The following is an 18781-nucleotide window of genomic DNA, read 5'->3' on the forward strand; positions in this document are numbered from 1 at the left end:
ATCAGACTCAGAATGAGGAATATAGTTTCTCGGTCTTATGAGCCTCCCATTAGTGTTAAACATTTGCCAGCATTGTGGCCAGTCTATGTGCAAGAGCATGAAGAGACGTCTAGAAACTAAATGCATTCACACCTCACAACACTGTCACCAAGAAGGCCTGAGCTCTACTAGAACCTTCTTGACTTTGATGCTGCAGTTGGTTGCTTATTATACTGCTATTGCACATCAGGCAAGCTAATCTATAGGGAAAATGGGGAGTTTGTCCTACCTGGATAGCAAGGGGATGACTACAGATTTTGCCTGGGTTTGCTGCTCTGAGGTCAGAAAGTTTCTCCGTGTCTTTGGATCTTGCCTTTTTGGGCTTCTCAAACCACTCTGTCCATTCTATATCTGGAGACAAACAGGAAAGGTCATTTTATAGAAAGCCATGCTTAATGCAGCAAAAATGCACTTACCAGAATTTAGTCTCAAATACCATTAACAAATTTCTTCAATAACTGCCTAGTTCCTCATTCTCCTTGCCAGTCTGGCAGCTGCTTTACTGATGCTATGAAGTGTAGCAAGGCAAGGGAGCATGGAGTTATTTAAAAGTTACATGGTTTGAGTATGTAGCATGAGCATTTCTAACAGCTATGGAACTCGAATTGTGCCCTTCTCCCTCGAGCCCTCTGTATGTATTCAAGTGAGCTTGCAATCAGCTGCTGTTTGTTACAATGAATGAAACACCATTCTGACAAGCGGTGACCACATAATCAAAAGAAATAAGAGGACGCATGTTGGTTTGATCTTAACACGTGGACGGTCACATTCAATGCAAAAAAGAAAGGATTCAAATTAGAGAGAGTCTTGCAGGGGTTGGAAATAGAGAGGCTGCTTGTGTTCTTGTTTGGATTAAAAAGCAACCTTAGATATCAGACCGTCTTTTTCTAAACAAAGGAATGGTGATTGGTGTGATAAAAAGGAATATTTCAAAAAGCGACTAACATGATTTAAGCTTTGTCACTCTGCTAGCACACAAACAGAGGTCTCACCTTGAACCCACTCACTGGTTGAAGACACATTAAAATGCTCTCCATTCTCAGCCTGGAATAGTTTGAATACTTTGGCCACAGCTGATCCTTTGTGTCCTGTAAAACAATTAACAACAATTTCATGGTTCCCAAGTGATAGAAGCTAAGACTTAATAGGCAATGGAGCAAGCCTGTGGTTGTGTCTCTTGGGAGACCAGAGCCGATTCAGTAATTGCCTGCAAAATTTCCAGCAAAATTGTCCTGCCTGCTCTTGGAATGATTTTTCAGACTCTGCCTTTGTAGAGGAGGAATTCTCAAAAAAAAAAAAAAAAAAGTGAATTAAGAAAATCATGTTTTTTGTTTTATTTTGCATTTTTGTTTGCTAGTTTACATTGTGGCAAACCAGGTCATTATCTTTATTTAGACAATATTGTACTATGGTATTCCACAGCAAATAGCCTCACAAACTAGTATAGGCTGAAAGGTTTTGACTATCATGATACAATATCATGTCTTAGATTTTCATCTCATATTAACTGAGATAATCAGGTTTCAGAGTAGCAGCCGTGTTAGTCTGTATCCACAAAAAGAAAAAGGAGGACTTGTGGCACCTTAGAGACTAACCAATTTATTTGAGCATAAGCTTTCATGAGCTACAGCTCACTTCATCGGATGCATTCAGTGGAAAATACAGTGGAGAGATTTATATACAAAGAGAACATGAAACAATGGGTGTTACCATACACACTGTAAGGAGAGTGATCAGGTAAGGTGAGCTATTACCAGCAGGAGAGCGGGGGCGGGATGGGGGGAACCTTTTGTAGTGATTTAGATGGAGATAAATCAGTGGAACTATGTCAAAAAGGTGGATGCATAATTTGGCTTCAGTGGAGCTATACTGGTATATATTAGCTGAGAATCTGGTCCTGTATGTCTGTGTACGAGTGGCCTGTGTCAGATCCCATCCAGCTGCATCACAGCACGGGGATAACGTAAGGGGGCAAGACTTCTGTTCACAGCTTCAATGTTGTGTAGTGTCAGACAGTACAAACATCAAGGAACAAGTTTATCCCTTATGTAATTACACAGACTTCCATGGAATTATACCAGGGAGGAACTTGCCCAGGCAATTCCAAGCAAGCATTTGCTTCATTTAGGGTACTGGACTAGATGACCTCCTGAGGTCTCTTCCAACCCTGATAGTCTAGGATTCTGCATTACCTAGATATTCCATGTGGTCTTCAACAGAAGAGGAAGGGTTTCCTTTTACTGTAATAAAGCTCCAAGGATGCCTGAGAAATCAAAATGAGAAATGATCATATTATTTCATCTGGCACTTGTATGCATCATTTGTTTTCTCCTCCCTGGTGCACCATCTTCAAAACAGACAGATTTATGTGACACTGCAGTTTGTTTTACACTTTCTATTTCTTTGCTAAATATGCAACAAGAGAAATGAGGTTCAAAAGACAAATATCTTCTTGAAATAATTAATCATAGCGTTGTATAAATGTCACCAGTGGACTTCACTTTTTATTGACTATCTAAAGAGGCTTTTGTGTGGTAGCAACATGGGACACTGGCAATGTCTCTGGGTGGCTGCAAAGGTTCCCCCCCAAAAAAGAACTTTAAAACAGCCAAATTTGGTTAAGCAAATTGAATGTGTGCTGAAATGTTGTAGGTCAGGTTTCAGCCTGTAGCGAGCTGTGGGAATTTATAAAGAACTCTGTTTTATTGATTTTCTGCCAAAAACTGCTATCAAAGGTGCATAGATATGCTACGAGAATATATTTTCTTCACTTCAAACTGATCAGGAATGGGGGTTTATGAGCCACGATCACTGGTTCAGCTCCAGCCCCAGGTCAGCAATAAGTAGAGTTTGTTACTATCTGATGGTCACAGGTGGAATCCGTCCGTATCTACTAGAGAGTTATCAGCAAGGCTAGAAACACTAGCATGTGAACCGAACTGGTTTGGGGAATAGAGAGTAAATTGCCCTCTCACCTTTGGAGATGGACCCTCTAGAGAAGGGCACTAATGGGTCAGAGCAGGGAGTTTTGTCCTACTGCTGCCTGTGATTTAGTGTTATGTGACTAAATAGACATCAGCCATGAATGCTATTAATCACGTGCATCACAACAGAACAACAAGGGCATTGTGGGACTCTCTCTATAGTTGAGAGGCCCCAACATTTAGCAAATAAAAACCCGGTTAGAGAAATCCTCTGTCTCTTGGCAAAACTTCCACTGATTTCAGTAAAGTCAGGACTTCATGCTAGGAGTCCAAGCCAGTACCTCACACATTGCATTTGATGGTAACTGGAATGTAGGTGTCTTTAAAACCAGCCCTCAGGCTTCTATGGAAAATATATATGGACGCTAAGAGCCAATTATCAAAAACATACTAGGTATTACCAGCCATCTCACCTTTATTAGGGCTCAATCCTGTTCCATTGAAGTCACTAGCTAAATTCTCCTGGACTTCAGCAGGAGCAGACTCTTAGTAGGCATGGTCCCATGGTGAGAATGGGGGTGACATATTCACCCTGTTAATCTAAAGAAAATGGCTTCTCACAAATCAAGGCAGCTCCAGCTGCTCATCAGTGGCCTGACCACAGGACAGACCCTGGGGAAGCTGAAAAGCTGCCAGCACAACTGCCTGAGGCGTCTGCCAGGGAGCCAGATGCTCCTGCTGGAAACTTTCCTGCACACAGAGTGCCAAAGGCATTGGAGTGCTGTGATCTCCATCCAAAAGAGAAAGAGGTGGGATGGTGGAAGAAATGACACTTGATCACTCAGCAGGCAGGACGGACTCCCCTCCCCACTTCCTTTTTTTTTTTTTGGTTAAAAATAAAAACAAATGACAAAAATGTGATTAAAAAAATAAACAAGGCCAAGAGCATTCAAAAATATTTCCAGAACAGTTCAGTTTGTTCTTAAACTAATATTTGCACCCGTTTCATTCTTTCCAGTATTTGGTTCCCCGCGTTCGTTTATGGTTAACAGCATGTTTAAGCCAGTTCATCCTAATGCACGTGGCCACACGTAACATGTCCTGATGGTGTGAAATGTGAGGACTGAATTTCACTCTTTTACACCTGTATGAGCCCAGAGTAGCACCACCTATGCCAGTGTGAGGTTCTGATTAGAACAACTGTCAGCAGCTAGTGCTGAAAGACTTTGTCTTGATTGATTGATTTTTTTGTTTTTTTAAAAAGCTCATTATTTAAAGGGCACATTCATTTCTCATTGAGACAAGGAAGGGGAAGCTCTTCTATTCATTCTGACTTTTCTGGATTCAGCAAATGGGCAACAGGAACAGACATTGTGAGCCAGATGCTCAGCTGGTGTAAGTCATCATTCCTTTGACTTTAATGGAGCAATGCTGATTTATGGCAGCTCAGGACCTGGTTTAGTGTGACAGAAGTGGGAAACAGATGGTTTCTCGCTATCTATCAATCTCCCTGTGTAACCCGCAGTACCAGAAAATTACCCAGGCAGTGACGGAGTAACCTGACTCATTTGGCACTTTCAAAAATGTGAAACAAATATATCTGACCCAAAAATTACTAGCTGGGGTTGCACCAGTTATTGTCTCAGCAACAGTTGCAAGCTGTCATTAGCAACGGACAAGGTGCTGTGCAGATCTGGCACACAGGTGTTTGATTTATTATTGTCAGCCCGTCATCAAGGCAACAGATGTTTTAGGGTGATCAGAAAAAGAGAGCAAATCAATCCACTGCCCATTGTCTGACTCCTCTTCTGCAGTGTAGTTTAGAGGGTGGATATATAATCTAGCAAATTGCCCAGAGTAATTTTTACAAAGCTACAGTTCTTTATATTGTCCAGAACAAGCAGGGACTTTTTAACCTTTGACAGGCCGTTACTTTAGCAGTACTAAAAATGTGCTTAGTGTTACTGAAAATCACTAACTCTACTACAGAGTAAAAACCCAACACAAGGCAGCGTGGCATTCAGACTTTCTTGATGATTATGTAGCTGTTGATATGCAGTATCCAGGCAGAGGTTCAAAAAGGACAACAAAAACAACATCCAGTCCCTTTCCCTCACTATTGACTGCACTGCAGAGGAGAAACAGGTCAGATAGGATGATCTTGGTTATTATCGGATTCTGGTACAAATATATATTTGCAGTTGAGTTTCTGCTCAGAGTAGAGATGGGTCCAAGCTGCAGAATTCAGAACCAAATGAGGGTGTTCCAATTCAGGCTTTGGGTTCAGCCTGGTGTAGAGAAAAGAGCCAATCACGCAATTTGGGATCGGGTTCTGAATAAAGCGTCAAGTTAACCCATTCCCTTCCTCCCCCTTTGGCCTCTCTTTGGCCTGCAAAAAAACCTTTCACTCCCCACTCACACCTTTAACCCTTCCCACAATCCACTCCACTACATATACTAAACTGCTTACCCAGGCGTTTTCTGGGGGTGGGGTGGGGAGACCATTATATTGTAACAAAGGCACCCCCAGGCTTCAGGGTGTTTGTGGGTAATTTGTTATTTGGACCAAACCTTGCAATCCTTAACTCAGACAAAAAACTCAGACTAGTGGCCTCAATAAATAATGACTTCAATCGGAATTTTGCCTGAGTAAGGATTCCAGGCTTTGCAAGTTTATAATTTGGAACAGAGAATCTTTGCTAGTTTGTTATCCTGATCTATTTTTAAAATAACATTTTAAAAAAGTGCCTAAGTTAGGTGTTTAACTCCCATTGAAAGTGTGAGGTTTCTAAAGATGTAGACAGGTGCCTAGTGGGTTTTGAAAATGCCACTAGGCAGCTGTCTACATCTTTAGACACCTAATACTTTTATAAATCTGAACCCAAGTGACACAGGAGACCAAAAAAAGTCATTGGGGACTTCAGAGATGATGTTTTCAAAAGTGGCGGACGCACCTAACTAGTACACAGGGATGCAAGTATTTTTACAAACCTGTATGTTACACAGTGGTCACCCTAAAAGGGCCAACATTTGCCAAAAATTACTACATCATAATACCCAAGATGTCACCTTAATTTCCGGTCAAGAAGAAGAGGTGCATTCTCCCCACACACTCTCCAGATTTTTGCACTTGCTGAAAATTACATATATAAATGGAACTGGGGGGACTGTGGCCAGACAACTTTTAGTGGTTCTGTACTAAATCAGTAAGGCTGCTGCCTGAGTGGTCTGGAGCAGCACTCTGGCTGTGTGGTCACAACACCACTGAAATTTGACCTGGCTGCTCCTCTATACAGACAGAGCTGTGGCCAGGCCAAATTTCAGTGAGTGGTATTGCAGGCAGGTGCACAGGGTCACAACGCCACTCAAATTTGGCTTGGCCACCCCCTTATCCAGACGGAAGGGCATCCATGCCAACTGATGTTGCAATGTGGTGCACGGGGAGTCCGTTCCTGTGGGGTGGAGTGCAGGGGAGCCTGCTGAGAACTTGACTCCTGGCAGCACTGACTCATGCAATGTGTGGGTAAGAGGGGGAGACTCCCCAGCCAAGGGAAATCCAGGGTCCCTGTGCGGGGGACGAGTGGGCACTGGAATGAGTTCCAGCCAGTGGGGCGGGAGGGGGAGGAGGAGAAGTTGCCCCCTTACTCAAGAAATATCTGGGTTGGCACCACTGTTTCCTCTTCTAAAATATAGAAGAATGCTGCAGTAGCTCAAGTAGCAGCATGGCAAGTGTTAACTTTTTGATGGCAACTGCTAGTTCATGGCAGAGCTGAGTCATAACATGATGAATCAGATTCTCTAGGCATTCCCATTATAAGTCCCTATTGTAAAGGAGCTGGAAACTAACATTAAAATGCCACTGTTGGATAAAAATACTAGAAGCAGTTTCACAAAAGTATGAAAAAAAAAATATCTTTCTTCCCCATTGCAGGACTGGAAAAAAGATGTAGGATTTTCAAAGTCTCTTTCTGGGTCTCAAAACTAGAATTACAGAAGCAGAAATCTGGCAGGCCATTGGGCCATCACATGGACTCTGGGTATCTGGGAGGAAATACGGGGGTTGTTTGTTTGTTCAGTCTGTCCTGTTTTTGCCGACGAGGTTATTTCATTTGGAATTCTCAACACAGAGCATCCAAGTCCCTATAACAGATAAGGGACTCTCAAGGCTAAGTTTCCTTATACACCACACTGAACATGTTCTCCATCTGCAGGTTCCTAATTGTCTCACACATGCTCACAACGTTTGGCCTTTGGCTCCGTTTTTGAAGGATTTTTAAAAAATGGTCCACATTGACCCCTCCGGACTGGACATAGACCATGACCTACTGGGTAACAACCACTTTTTTAAAAGTGCCTAAATGCAGAGCAGCATGATAAACTAGGACTCCAACTGGGCAAATACTGCTTTAGAGAATATGCACTATGTGTGCCAACATATACTGTATAGTGGCCAAAGGAGTTTTACAGTCTACAGGGTAAATATAATGCATACTAAATTATGTGCTGCACAAATCCCAAATATACATTTGCTTAGTTAAAACAAAATATATTTTCCAGAATGTCTATGTATTTAGCCAGGGCTATATGGCTGTTACACTAGCCCTGAAGTTTGTTTACCCAAGAGAACGATATGTATCTACAGTACACTGGATATATTTATACATACATCTTAAATCCCTAGGGTATGGCATGGCAACAAACAGGAATGGATAACTTATGGGGTTATCATGGAAAAATACATGCCTTTTAACATGAATCATGTGTTATTCCTCAATCTCCTAATAAAAATGCCCAATATAGACACTGAATGCATCTTAGGCTATTTAATTAACTGCTAAAAGTTCGCACAGAAAAAAGGAAAAAACTTTTCACAGTGTGAAAGAACGCTGTGCCTTTGAGGGAGTGGAATTATCTGGGTACATGAAAAGCATAATAAGGGCTCTGTGCTGGCAGAACTGGCAGGATAGGCACATACCTAAACCCAAGATGGAGGAAATGCTTGCTGCCCAGTTTGGTCATTGCTTTCCTGGCCGAGTCATCCAAGTTTCTAGACCCTTCATCATTCACCGCTACTGACAGGATCATGCCATTGTCAATTGCTCTCAAATACTGGACAAGACGGGCACTTTCCCCTTTCAGTTTGTAGGTATCGAACCTAAACGAAAAGAAAAGATGCATTTACACCAGGGAGCATCACACTATAGGTATTCTATAGAAGATCTTCAGGTTTGTATTGCTAAAGATATCATCCCTTGCAAAAGTGCTACTTAATAGTATAGTGAAATGGAATGATGATTATACTGGTTTGGTTTAAAAGAATACATTATGATTTTCCATAAAACTAATTCAGAGAATTGCTTAAGATCTAGATAATGAAACAGCAAAACTGGAACAATAATGGTCTCGTTTGAGAAATAGTGGCAGATGAAAAAAAGTAAGAAAATAGGTAAGTATGTAGGAAGAGAGAATAAAGATTTTTTCTTCCTTACGGATATAATTTCTAGGATGGTGTTTTGTTTTTCTTGGGTGCTTTTTGTTTGCTCGATTGTTTTTTATCCTAATTAAACAAAGCGTGCCACTCTGAGTAATACATTATTTATTGTGCAGTCATTTCCTTTTGTGACACTGTATTAGAAATAAGATGCACGTCTGCATTTAAAAAAAAACCTAGCTCTCAGACAAAACGCCTGACAATCAGCAGTTCTTCATAAACATTTTTAAAGCTTTAAGTATTTAAAACTGTTAATTGTCTTAATTCGTGGTAACATATTTTCGTAGAGAAGGGACCCAAGTTTGATTGAAGTGAACACAATGAAAAATGCACCACTTATTTTTGGTGTAAGACTACAGTGCTGCTTCAGTTGGAATTCAGCCAGCAGCTCTGAATCCCCTTTGAAGTCAAAGAGAGGTTTGTCTGAGGCAGTTCTTCAGGACCTGGTTCAGATACTAGTTGGCTTAGATTGTAAACTTGCTGGGGCCCAATCCATCTTTTTGTTCTGTGTTTTACAGCTCTCAGCACAATAGGGTCCTGGTTCACGACTAAGGTTCCTAGGAACTACCACAAAAAGAAATAAACAATGATTCTGTATGTAATAAATCTAGTACTTGCTAATGACCCATGAGAAAGAACGTTTCTGGGTAACTGCCGAGGGCTTTGGAGCTGTGCTCTGGCTCCATTCCAGCTCCAGGCAAAAACCTGCAGCTCCACTGTTCCAGAGCTGCTCTGCGCTCTAGCTCCGGGCTCCATTCCAAAGCCCTGGGTATAACTGTCTTTGAACCACATTAAGGGCCTGATCCTGCAAGGTGCTGAGCACCATCTACTCTTGCTGACTTTGCAGGGAGTTGAAGTCAATCATCATCTTGAAGGATTGGGCCCTACTTTGGTTATGGAGCCTATGGAATTGAGAAGAGCTATAGTGAGGCATACAATGAGACCTACATAAATATGTCACTGGAAATTGCCTTTGCCAGTCTTGGATCTGATGGTGATGCTGCTTTCAAGGTAATGTCAAAAGTTCCCAGATACTGATGGCTCTAAACTGACTCACCGATCTGAATGGATGACTGCCCCTGTCTTTGGGTCAATAACATGGACAATGACACCTCGATGCCCCCAGCTTCTCTCAAAGTAGTAGCCACCTTCTTCCATTCCACCAGGGTGAAGAGTCTTGTTTAAAAAAGTCCAGGACAACTTTTTCTCACCATGGATCTCAAGGGTTCCACCTCGACTGACCCCAATATATTTTTGGCCAAACTCAGCATCTGGCTGGATGTCTTCATCTGCTCTGTAGGGTAAAAAATACAGACACATATGAATCAGAATATTTTACCATCAAGCCAACAAGAAGCCTCCCACCAAGTGCTGGTACTGCCCAACAGGAGAGGAAGCAACATGGTTTAGAATGTATTTCTTTCAAGAGATCCTAAGGAATGCAAAATGCTGGGACTCTATAGAAAATAAATTCTTTGTCTGAAATACCACTAACAACAGGGGTCAGAGACAATTTAGGACAGACATGGCAGCTGACTCATCATCACTTTGTTGTTCTTTTAGATTACTATCTACATTCCACTACTACATTTGGAGGCTTGTCGACACACAAAAGTTGTACTGGTAGGAAAGCAGTACAACACCTCTTGTGGATACAGTTATATTGGTATAAATGGGCTTACACAAGGATAGCTTTTCCCATATGGGAAGGGGAATATGCTATGCTGGTATAGCTGCATGCATACTAGAGGTTGTAATTGTATAATTTTTTTTTTTAAATAAAGCAAACCACATCCCTAGCTGAAGTAGTTACATCAGTACAAAAGTGGTGTATCAACCAGGCCTGAGTGAATAGAAAGTAATATTGACCAACTTGAAACGTTAGAGCACTTTGCACAAAAGTGAAGAGTATTTCTTTGACCGAGTTACCTCTTGTGACACTATGCCCCATATTCTTCATCGAGATATTATATGACATGAATATGGCATAACTAAGATATGTTTTATGCGAGATGGATCATGTGAGGTATCATTGGAAAGGTTATGATGTACTGACTATGATTATCCTATTTGTATGCATGTATCATTTCTGTATCTGAAATTAAGAATATTGCCTGTGTAACAACTACAACTGTGTTGACACCTGGGGAACGCCCACCAGACAGTAGGCAATCAGCCTGGATGTGCCATTAGGGAGAACAATAGGACTCTGAAGATCTCCCACCTTCCTGAGAAGCTTCCTGGGATGCTGCTTTGACACTGCAGGGTCATGTGATCATGTCACCTGGTACTGGACCCCATCTTGACCTACTAGTATTTTTCCACTAATAGTGGTGGGGACCTAATGGGGAAAACAAAGGATTCCCACCATATGCAAGTCCTATTTAAGGCAGGGAAGTGAGTTAATCTAGGTCGGTTCTTCAGTGAACACCTACCTAAAATAACTGCTGGAAAACTCCTAAAACTGATCTAGGGAAGAAAGGACTGGACCCAGGCTAGAAGGTGTCCGGTCTGTGAAAGGAATATCTGGAGTTCTAAACTGCAAGCAAGATCAGTCTGTCTACAAGAAATTCTGCAACCTGCTTAAAACATTTAGGGTGAGAAATTACTACTTGAAGCGAGTTTCTTTAGTGTATTGAGCTTAGTTTGCGTGTTTGCTTTATTTGCTCAGTAATCTGCTTTGATCGGTTTGCTATGCCTTATAATCACTTAAAATCTATCCTTTGTAGTTAATAAATTTGTTTTTGGTTTCTATAAACCAGTTTGTGCAATTCATAACTGGGGGGCAAAAAGCTGTGCAGATCTTCCTCCACACTGAGGGAGGGAGACACTTTCACGAGCTTAAACTGTACAATTTTCTGTGCAGCGCAAGACAATACAAATTTGGGTTTACACTCCAGAGGGGGTGTGCACTTGAGTGCTGGGCAATTCCTGAGCTACATCAGGGTGTCTGTCTGTCTCTGCATCTCTCCCTCCCTTCTCCCCCCGTCCCATTTAGGCATGAACATTTTTAGACCGAGGTAACTGCAAGAAAATAATGGAAATGTTGGGCCTTTTTTCCTGGGACTTTAAAATATTTGAAAGAATGGATAGGCTACAAAAATCTCTTGAGCAAGACAGCTAATGAGATCAATTCGTTGTGAAACATGTGGCAGTTTTGTGATGTGTCAAACAGGACTCAAAACCAGGTCCCAAAGTTTCTCTTTTGTTTTGTAAAGTTAATCATCTCAATAGGCCAAGAAGCCTCCCACAAAGCATTGCTTGCATGGGTGATTTATGTTTAATGTCAGTGAAATCTTAATTGCGATTATTATTTTGTATCTCTGCATTGTGAAATGGAACATGTAATATAGAGATCTAGCACTAAATTAGGGGATTCATGTTCTTTAGGTACATACCGCCCGTATAAGATGACCACCACATTACTTTGGTATGGACATAGCTCACTGCCAATATGTAGCTCTCCTCCGTTTTCAATCAATATATGTCGAGTTCGCAAAACTATAGGCTGTGTATTGTCCTTAATCACCAGCTTTCCTAAGGAAAAAATAATGGTATGAAGTTTTAAAACACAGCAAGTCATCAGAGTTAGTGGTGCGACTGCAAAAAGCAGGGCCAGCTTTCCCAGTTACATGAGAAAGAAATGCCAAACATATTCCCCAAAACTGCTTTAGGGCCAGATCCTAAAGTGTTTATTTGGCTTTTACTCAGGCAAACTCACTAAAGTCAGTGGAGTTTTGCATGGAGAAGGACTGAATAGGAGACTGCATGAGGATTTATGAGTTAATGCTCAATAAAAGCGGTTAATGCTAGCAGTCATCAGAAACAAAATAGGATACTGTCCTTCCAGACAAAGAGTAAACACATATCTGACTTGTCCTGAGATCCTAAGAAAATCGTTGCTTCATTAGGATATTATCTGTACAGCGAATTACTAGGATAGCATTTACAAAGGAAACTGCAGGACTAGAACTATTAAGCAAGTTGATGTACTTTTGTCAATTCTCCAGAGAGGATAAACAAGCTACTCTTAGTTGCCCAGAGCGGATATCATCCCTACCACCACCCACCCTGGTATGAAACTGAACTGGCATTATCCAATATTTGCTCTAACTCAGAGCACCCTGCAGGAAGCTGTCCAAGTAGACCTAATGGAGAGTCCTCATCCCCTGGCTTGGCTCTCAGGCTGGCAGAAGGATTTACCTCCATCTGTAATGTGGATAGAGTGGACGGTTGCAGAGGAAGAGAGAAGGAGCTTCCTCCCTTTGCGGATTTCAATGTGTTGATCTTCATCGTGACCAGCATTCCAGGGTTCCAGCTCAGGATCCTGATCAGGACATGCTGAGGCTGCTTCTGCTGATAGAGATGAAGGGAGATAAAATTATCCTGGCTTCACTCAAGAAAGAAAATGCCACATCTATGCCCTTGACACTGTCATGCTTGATAAATTACATTCGAAGAGGATGCCTCTTCCCTAAAATGCAAAGATGTCCCACCTTGATTGGGCTGTATTTGGGTCATGATAAAAGGAAAATGAACGATATCTTTGGGAACATGCTATGCTGGACTCAAAGCACAAAAAACCTTACTACCCTGCACAGCAAAACATCACTGGTCCCACCGCATCAAGATAGTGGTAGAGAAAAGAGGAGGATTTTGCCCTTAATGTTACAGCTCTGCCTGTCAATGTCCAGCTATAATGTGGGCAGTCTGTCACTAGATGCACAAAGGTGTCTGCTCTAGGGAGCAAATGAAAAAGGAGAAAAGACCCAACCTGAACAGTCACCTAAATACAAGCTAATGCCAAAACAGTACCTGTGAGGTCTGGTAAACTTAAAGCGGAAAAAAGCCATACATTTCTACAGTCTTTGCTCTTCAGCTGGGACGGGAAGCATGAGTGGTTTAAATACCATAACAAGATAGTTCTCAGGGAGATTCAAGTCTGGCCAAAGCCAGGAAGAGCTAGAAATCTCATGAGAGAATGGTTGGCTTCATTATATCTTTCAGAAAAAAAAGAGAAGGATCCACCCACTCAAGAGTTGCACATCATTGGTCTCCACACACATACATCTCAACTGTGCTCATGCACCAAATCCAAGATAAAATATTTCTCTGCTTTAATCTTACCCAACACATTAGCTCCACATCTACTCTAGTTCAACAAGAGAGGGGTGTGTGTGAGAATATTTCATGACTGTTACAAACTTCCTAATTAAAGAAGATTGAGGACAATGGGGAGTTTGAACAATGAACCCTTTCCCATCAATGGGAGTTGCAGGTTCTCATCAGCTCTTGGTACTTTGCCCAGTGCGATTCACATGTTGTTCTTTCCCTTTAAAAAAAAAAAAAATGCAACTCTGTTGAGGTAATAGATCAATCTGCAAGACCACAGAATATCTAGGACAATGGATATGGGGTGAAATCCTGGCCGCACTGAAGTCAATGGCAAATCTCAAGGGGTTCAGGACTTCTTGCAAGGCATCTAGACCAATGAGAAGGTCTTTGTTTTTGTAACGGATACAAATACATTCCAACTGATGGACAAAGCAGCCAGTGTGGATCAGTTTTGAGACTCTGTCACCGTCAAGATGTTTTAGTGCTGACATCAAGAAATATTGTGACAATTAGGGAGCTATATATTCTGTATTCTTCTGCCACTAGAAAACCAGAAGGACAATTAGAATTCTGTAACATCCTGAACAAAATCTGTCCATCTGCATTCAGTTTCCTGTTAGATTCCAAATCAACTCCAACTCTTAAGAAAACAATAGAATTAGATCAGCCATTGGTTTGGTGTCTCTTAAGGACATCCTCTATTGAGACTCCAAAGGGCCAGTTACCCAGGGTAGCAAGTGACATTTCATGTGTGCAACATGTGTCCTGGATCTACAGGAGTTCTTTGACTTGATCACTGCATTTCTATGTAAAGAATGCCAATAATTGTTGAGCAGTGATTCAAACACTGAAAAATATCCAGGGCTCAAATCAGATATGTGCACCAGTTTCAAACTGGAGTGATATCAATGGTATTCCTCCTGATTTACACTGGAGAAGAAAAGATCAGAATCAGGCTCCAGATCTCTACTGGGAGACATGTAGAATCAATAAGAGTAGACTGAAAAAGATAAATAATTCAGGTGGTAAATGGAACTTGCATTGTAACCAGATGCCTGAAAAATAACACTAATTTGAATAGACAACAGTCAAAAGAAATGATCAAGGATTCTACGAAGGACAAGAATTGGAAGTGTGCTCACATAGAGATTATAAAAATCAGTCACACTGACATTTGAGTCAAATTTAAAGGTATAAACTTCGAAACAGGCTAAGTTGGATGGGTAGAAGCCAGCTCATTATTATTTGTTTATCGTGGGTGTTTTTCCAACATTCAAGAAAAGACAACGCCAGCCCTGAGGAATTCATAGTCTAACGACAGGCAGAGAAGTAGACAGAAGTTAGGGGGAGGGGATTTACTCTTATGACTTGGATTTAAATTAGCAAAAGCCAGGATCAGAGTTAAAGGTCCAAGCTCCTTTCTTAACCCATTCATTCCAGGAGCAGTGCAGAAACTCTACAGTCCAATCCTAGTCTGTGTTCTCCAGCAAGACATCCATTGTCAGCCACAGAAGGACTGAAACAGCTAAAGAGTTAACTGGCTCTCTAGTACCTATTTACTTCATCACAGATGAAATTTCAGCCTTATCTATGAATCTCTTGTTCTTTTTGCACTCAGATGCCAGCTCCCCTTCAGGGCACTCTGCAGAATTAGCTAAGTTTTCTTTTGTGCCTAAAATTCCCTAAGCACAGCAATGACAGTGTACCTCATGTTGTTGCTTAATGATAGCTTTGGGGGTTAAATTGCGGGGGGGGGGGGGACTAAAAAAAGTCAGAAACAAATCCACCATACATAGAATAGAGAGAAAAGCACAGTGAGGAGAGAAGTAGCTTGGAGAGGCTGAACATAATGCATGAAATGCTTTTGCTTTTACCAGCAAGACCCAGAGAAGGACCGAGGAAGCATCCTGGGACAGAATGGCTTTTTTGCTCTCCCCATAATTTCTGGTGTTCTATCCGTGAGGGCAGAGCTAGGACAATGCAATAAAAGGCTCAAAGCACGTCTCAGAACAACAGCTCTTGGGCTATTTTATAAACTTGTCTTATTCAGCTTCTTCACTTCACATAGCATTTTCAGCTGCTTAGTAGTTTCCCCCTTTGCCTTTAACGAAGCTGCTCTAAACTAGGGAGGCTGGGGAACTTGGGAAATGGATCCTGTTATGTATTTCCCCACATTGCTCGTGCTATAAGCTCCCTGCAGACACTGGATTAAGGGCTGAAAAGACACCTGACCTACAGCTGCATTTTCCCGAGTTACAAATACTGTTATTTATATACCGTCTGTTGGGTGGAAACTTACCTGTGCGTACAAAAGAGATTACAAATAGAAGAGAAACAAAACTGATGACCAGGTCCATCCTGGGAAGGGAGGCTGCTTTCAATATTCTTAGTTCTGTGGAGACCTGTGACAAAGAACGCCACGGCAGGAATTAGATCGTTGTCAACTCAAGTATATTTTAAGCAAAAAAGTTACACATGACACAGAGAAAGGGTTACATCCAGTTTTCACTTTTCACCCTTCCTGACTTGTTAGAGAAGAACACCCCCCCGCCGCACCCATCCAACATATTCCCCTTTGTTAGGTTTAATATTCAGATATTCAAACATGTACACAGAAGGAAATCACAACATGGGACAGGAAACTTCTTAGGAATGCAGTATAAAACACATACGGTATCAGGACAGTGGATGGCTGCATACTCACATGTGCAAAAAACAAAAAGCCAACCCTCTCCTCCCTCCCAAATAAAAACACTTAGGATCAAATTTTCAGAGTGGCCTCAACGTGAGTACCCTAAACTGTATGCCTGTGTTCTGGGTGTGAACTTTTGGCAACCATGTTCTGTGCATCCCAAAATTCTGACCTGTGCTCACAGTTGCTGTTTTGAATCTGCACCTTCTGGACTTTTGGGTGCTCAGTCACTCAGCCACTCCAAATTGCAGTTCTGGGAGCAAAGCTAAAGGCTGCTTTTAGAGATTTCCCCCTGAAGACCTAGCTTCAGTGTCATGAAATTTAGATTTGGAGTGGGCTGGAGCGCTGTCCTTAAGTAATCCCACTGCGTCTTGGATTACTGTGATTACAGCCCATATGCTAACAGGTCTGATTATGCAACTCTGCTTCATGGTGGTGAGAGGTCATGGATATGAATATTCCCATGGAGGTCAAGGGTTATGTACTTCTGTGTATACTACTTATGTAAAATGTTCACTCGTATGTATTTGTAAATTTGTTTAAAATTCGTATTCTTTATCCAGTATAGTATTTGGAGCCGTTACATTTCATTATGCAATTCTGTAGTGATAGACTTTTAAAGAGACTTGTTTTTAATCCACACGGCCATATAATGGTTATAACATAATATGGAGTCAGCATATGATGAGACAGATTGTTATATCCACAGGGTTCTTCTACATGTCAACACACACCAGTTTAGGCTCCTCTTCGTATTTACATATGTTTGCTTTTAAAGTCACCGATAGTTGTGAGAGCATCTTGAGGGCAGTCTTTTCCAACACAATGTTTGGTTGCAAATAAGACCATTAGGTTCTTTTCCAAATTCAATAAACCTCCCTATGCAGACACAAGGAACCTGTTCATATTGCAAAGTAATGGAATGTCAAATGTTTGTTTAGAAAAATCGCATTGGTTTGGAGTTAAACAGGTAAAAGAAAAAAAACTCCGGGGAGCTCCAATTTCTTACCTAAGAAAACTTCAATTATTGTACTTATCCTCTTGTAATTAAAAAAACCCAAGATTTAGTCTGGAACAAATTCCACAGCGGAAATAAATACAGGAGGTGTCCGCGCTGTGCATGTAAATGGTACAATTTTAATTACAACTACTTACCCAAAATGTATTGCCATGAAATTTAGGGCATTATATTAAAAGTAGCATTACAACCAAGTTTGTCAAGAAACATCAACAGAAAATACGTTTGCTTGTACAGTTGTAGGGCACAGTGGCATTAGGATTGCTGGTCACATGGCTCATGCCCACTGAGTGAAAGCAACATTCTATCCATGTGACAATACAGACAGCATGCCACGTGATACTCAGTGCTAAAAAGGATATTGCAGGATAGTAGAGAAAAAGCAATATACATAGTAATAGTAAACCTTCCTCCATGCCCCCCCCCCAAAATAAATGCCATTTTCATCAAAATCAAAATGCTTTGAAGAACATGCCAACTTTGACAAAATTTTGTTTAAAAAAGATTAGATGAAGCATTTCAATAATGTTGAAACATCCCGTTTGGGTATTTTCAGTATCAAACACACACTTTGATTTTTCATTTCAAAGTGACTTTTCCAAATGAAATAGTGTTTTTATATAAAAACAGTTTGAAGAAAGTTAAATAGTCAGAATTAAAGTGCAATGTTTCCGTTTTATCAAAACAATGTCCCAGGTGTCTAAAAAACATGACATTTTTCAGAATTTCATTTTTCTGGAAATTAAAAAAAAAATTCACTCTGTTTTGGAACTGGTGAAATTTCTAAATCATGGAATTTGCTGCAAAATGGGAAATCTATTGTCTGCCTAGCTCTACTCAGTAATGGCTTAATCTCTGAATGATGTACATTTTCAGCGAGTAGTAACCGTTCAATAGGATTGGGGTCAGAACTAAGCAACACGTGTCTGACCATTTAACAGTGTCAACATTTTATAAGCCAACGTCATAGTAAGTGTTATTGAAGTACAACAGCGACCATTAAAAAGTCAACATTTGCCCACTGTTATGACACAATCGGATTTGAAGTAGGGTAGTTATTGTCTATTTTAAGTAGAAGCACAAACTGTGCTGCTGTGATACCGTGGTAGAGCAGTACACGTGAAAGCTGTTTTGTAATGATGACAGACACAGTTTTGTTTGAAGGCATATACTTTCTAAAACGAATGGTTTGGTCTTTCATTTATAGCACATTGATTAGGTACAAAAAGGTATGAATTTTGACAGTGATAGGGTGCCCTTTCTATCTCATTATTGGGTAGTAAAGAAATTTCTTTGTTAGAATGCAGGGACAGTTGTCACTTCCTGTGGCCATTGCTTCCTTTGGAGACAACAGCTATGGGTTACTGCCAGCCAGTGCCAAATGGCTTTGTCCTCAAGCTTGTGCAACATGGTGTGGACTAAAAAAAAAAAAACAACCCAACATTTAAAACGTAGATATTTTTGGAAGATGCCACTTTTGTATTGGGCCCAAATAATTTCAG

General features: G+C 41.0%; 1 protein-coding gene across 2 annotated transcripts in view; it reads right to left on the reverse strand.

The window, feature by feature from the left end:
• Positions 1 to 18781, reverse strand: part of LOC102942858 (cell migration inducing hyaluronidase 1) — a 142292-nt gene that overhangs the window by 51899 nt on the left and 71612 nt on the right. Inside the window, exons 2-9 of one of the 2 annotated variants that reach the window (XM_043523393.1) lie at positions 15869 to 15971; positions 12658 to 12807; positions 11853 to 11991; positions 9512 to 9748; positions 7939 to 8118; positions 2232 to 2302; positions 1032 to 1127; positions 269 to 390 (exon numbers count right to left, since the gene is read on the reverse strand). In XM_043523393.1, the coding sequence (XP_043379328.1) occupies positions 269 to 390; positions 1032 to 1127; positions 2232 to 2302; positions 7939 to 8118; positions 9512 to 9748; positions 11853 to 11991; positions 12658 to 12807; positions 15869 to 15926 (1053 nt within the window). In that variant the 5' untranslated portion in view covers positions 15927 to 15971. Of the gene's footprint in view, positions 1 to 268; positions 391 to 1031; positions 1128 to 2231; positions 2303 to 7938; positions 8119 to 9511; positions 9749 to 11852; positions 11992 to 12657; positions 12811 to 15868; positions 15972 to 18781 lie in introns of both variants that reach the window. The other variant, XM_027829110.3, reaches the window with a different exon arrangement.

Source organism: Chelonia mydas, chromosome 10 (assembly GCF_015237465.2).
Source record: "Chelonia mydas isolate rCheMyd1 chromosome 10, rCheMyd1.pri.v2, whole genome shotgun sequence".
Classification (NCBI taxonomy): Eukaryota; Metazoa; Chordata; order Testudines; family Cheloniidae; genus Chelonia; species Chelonia mydas.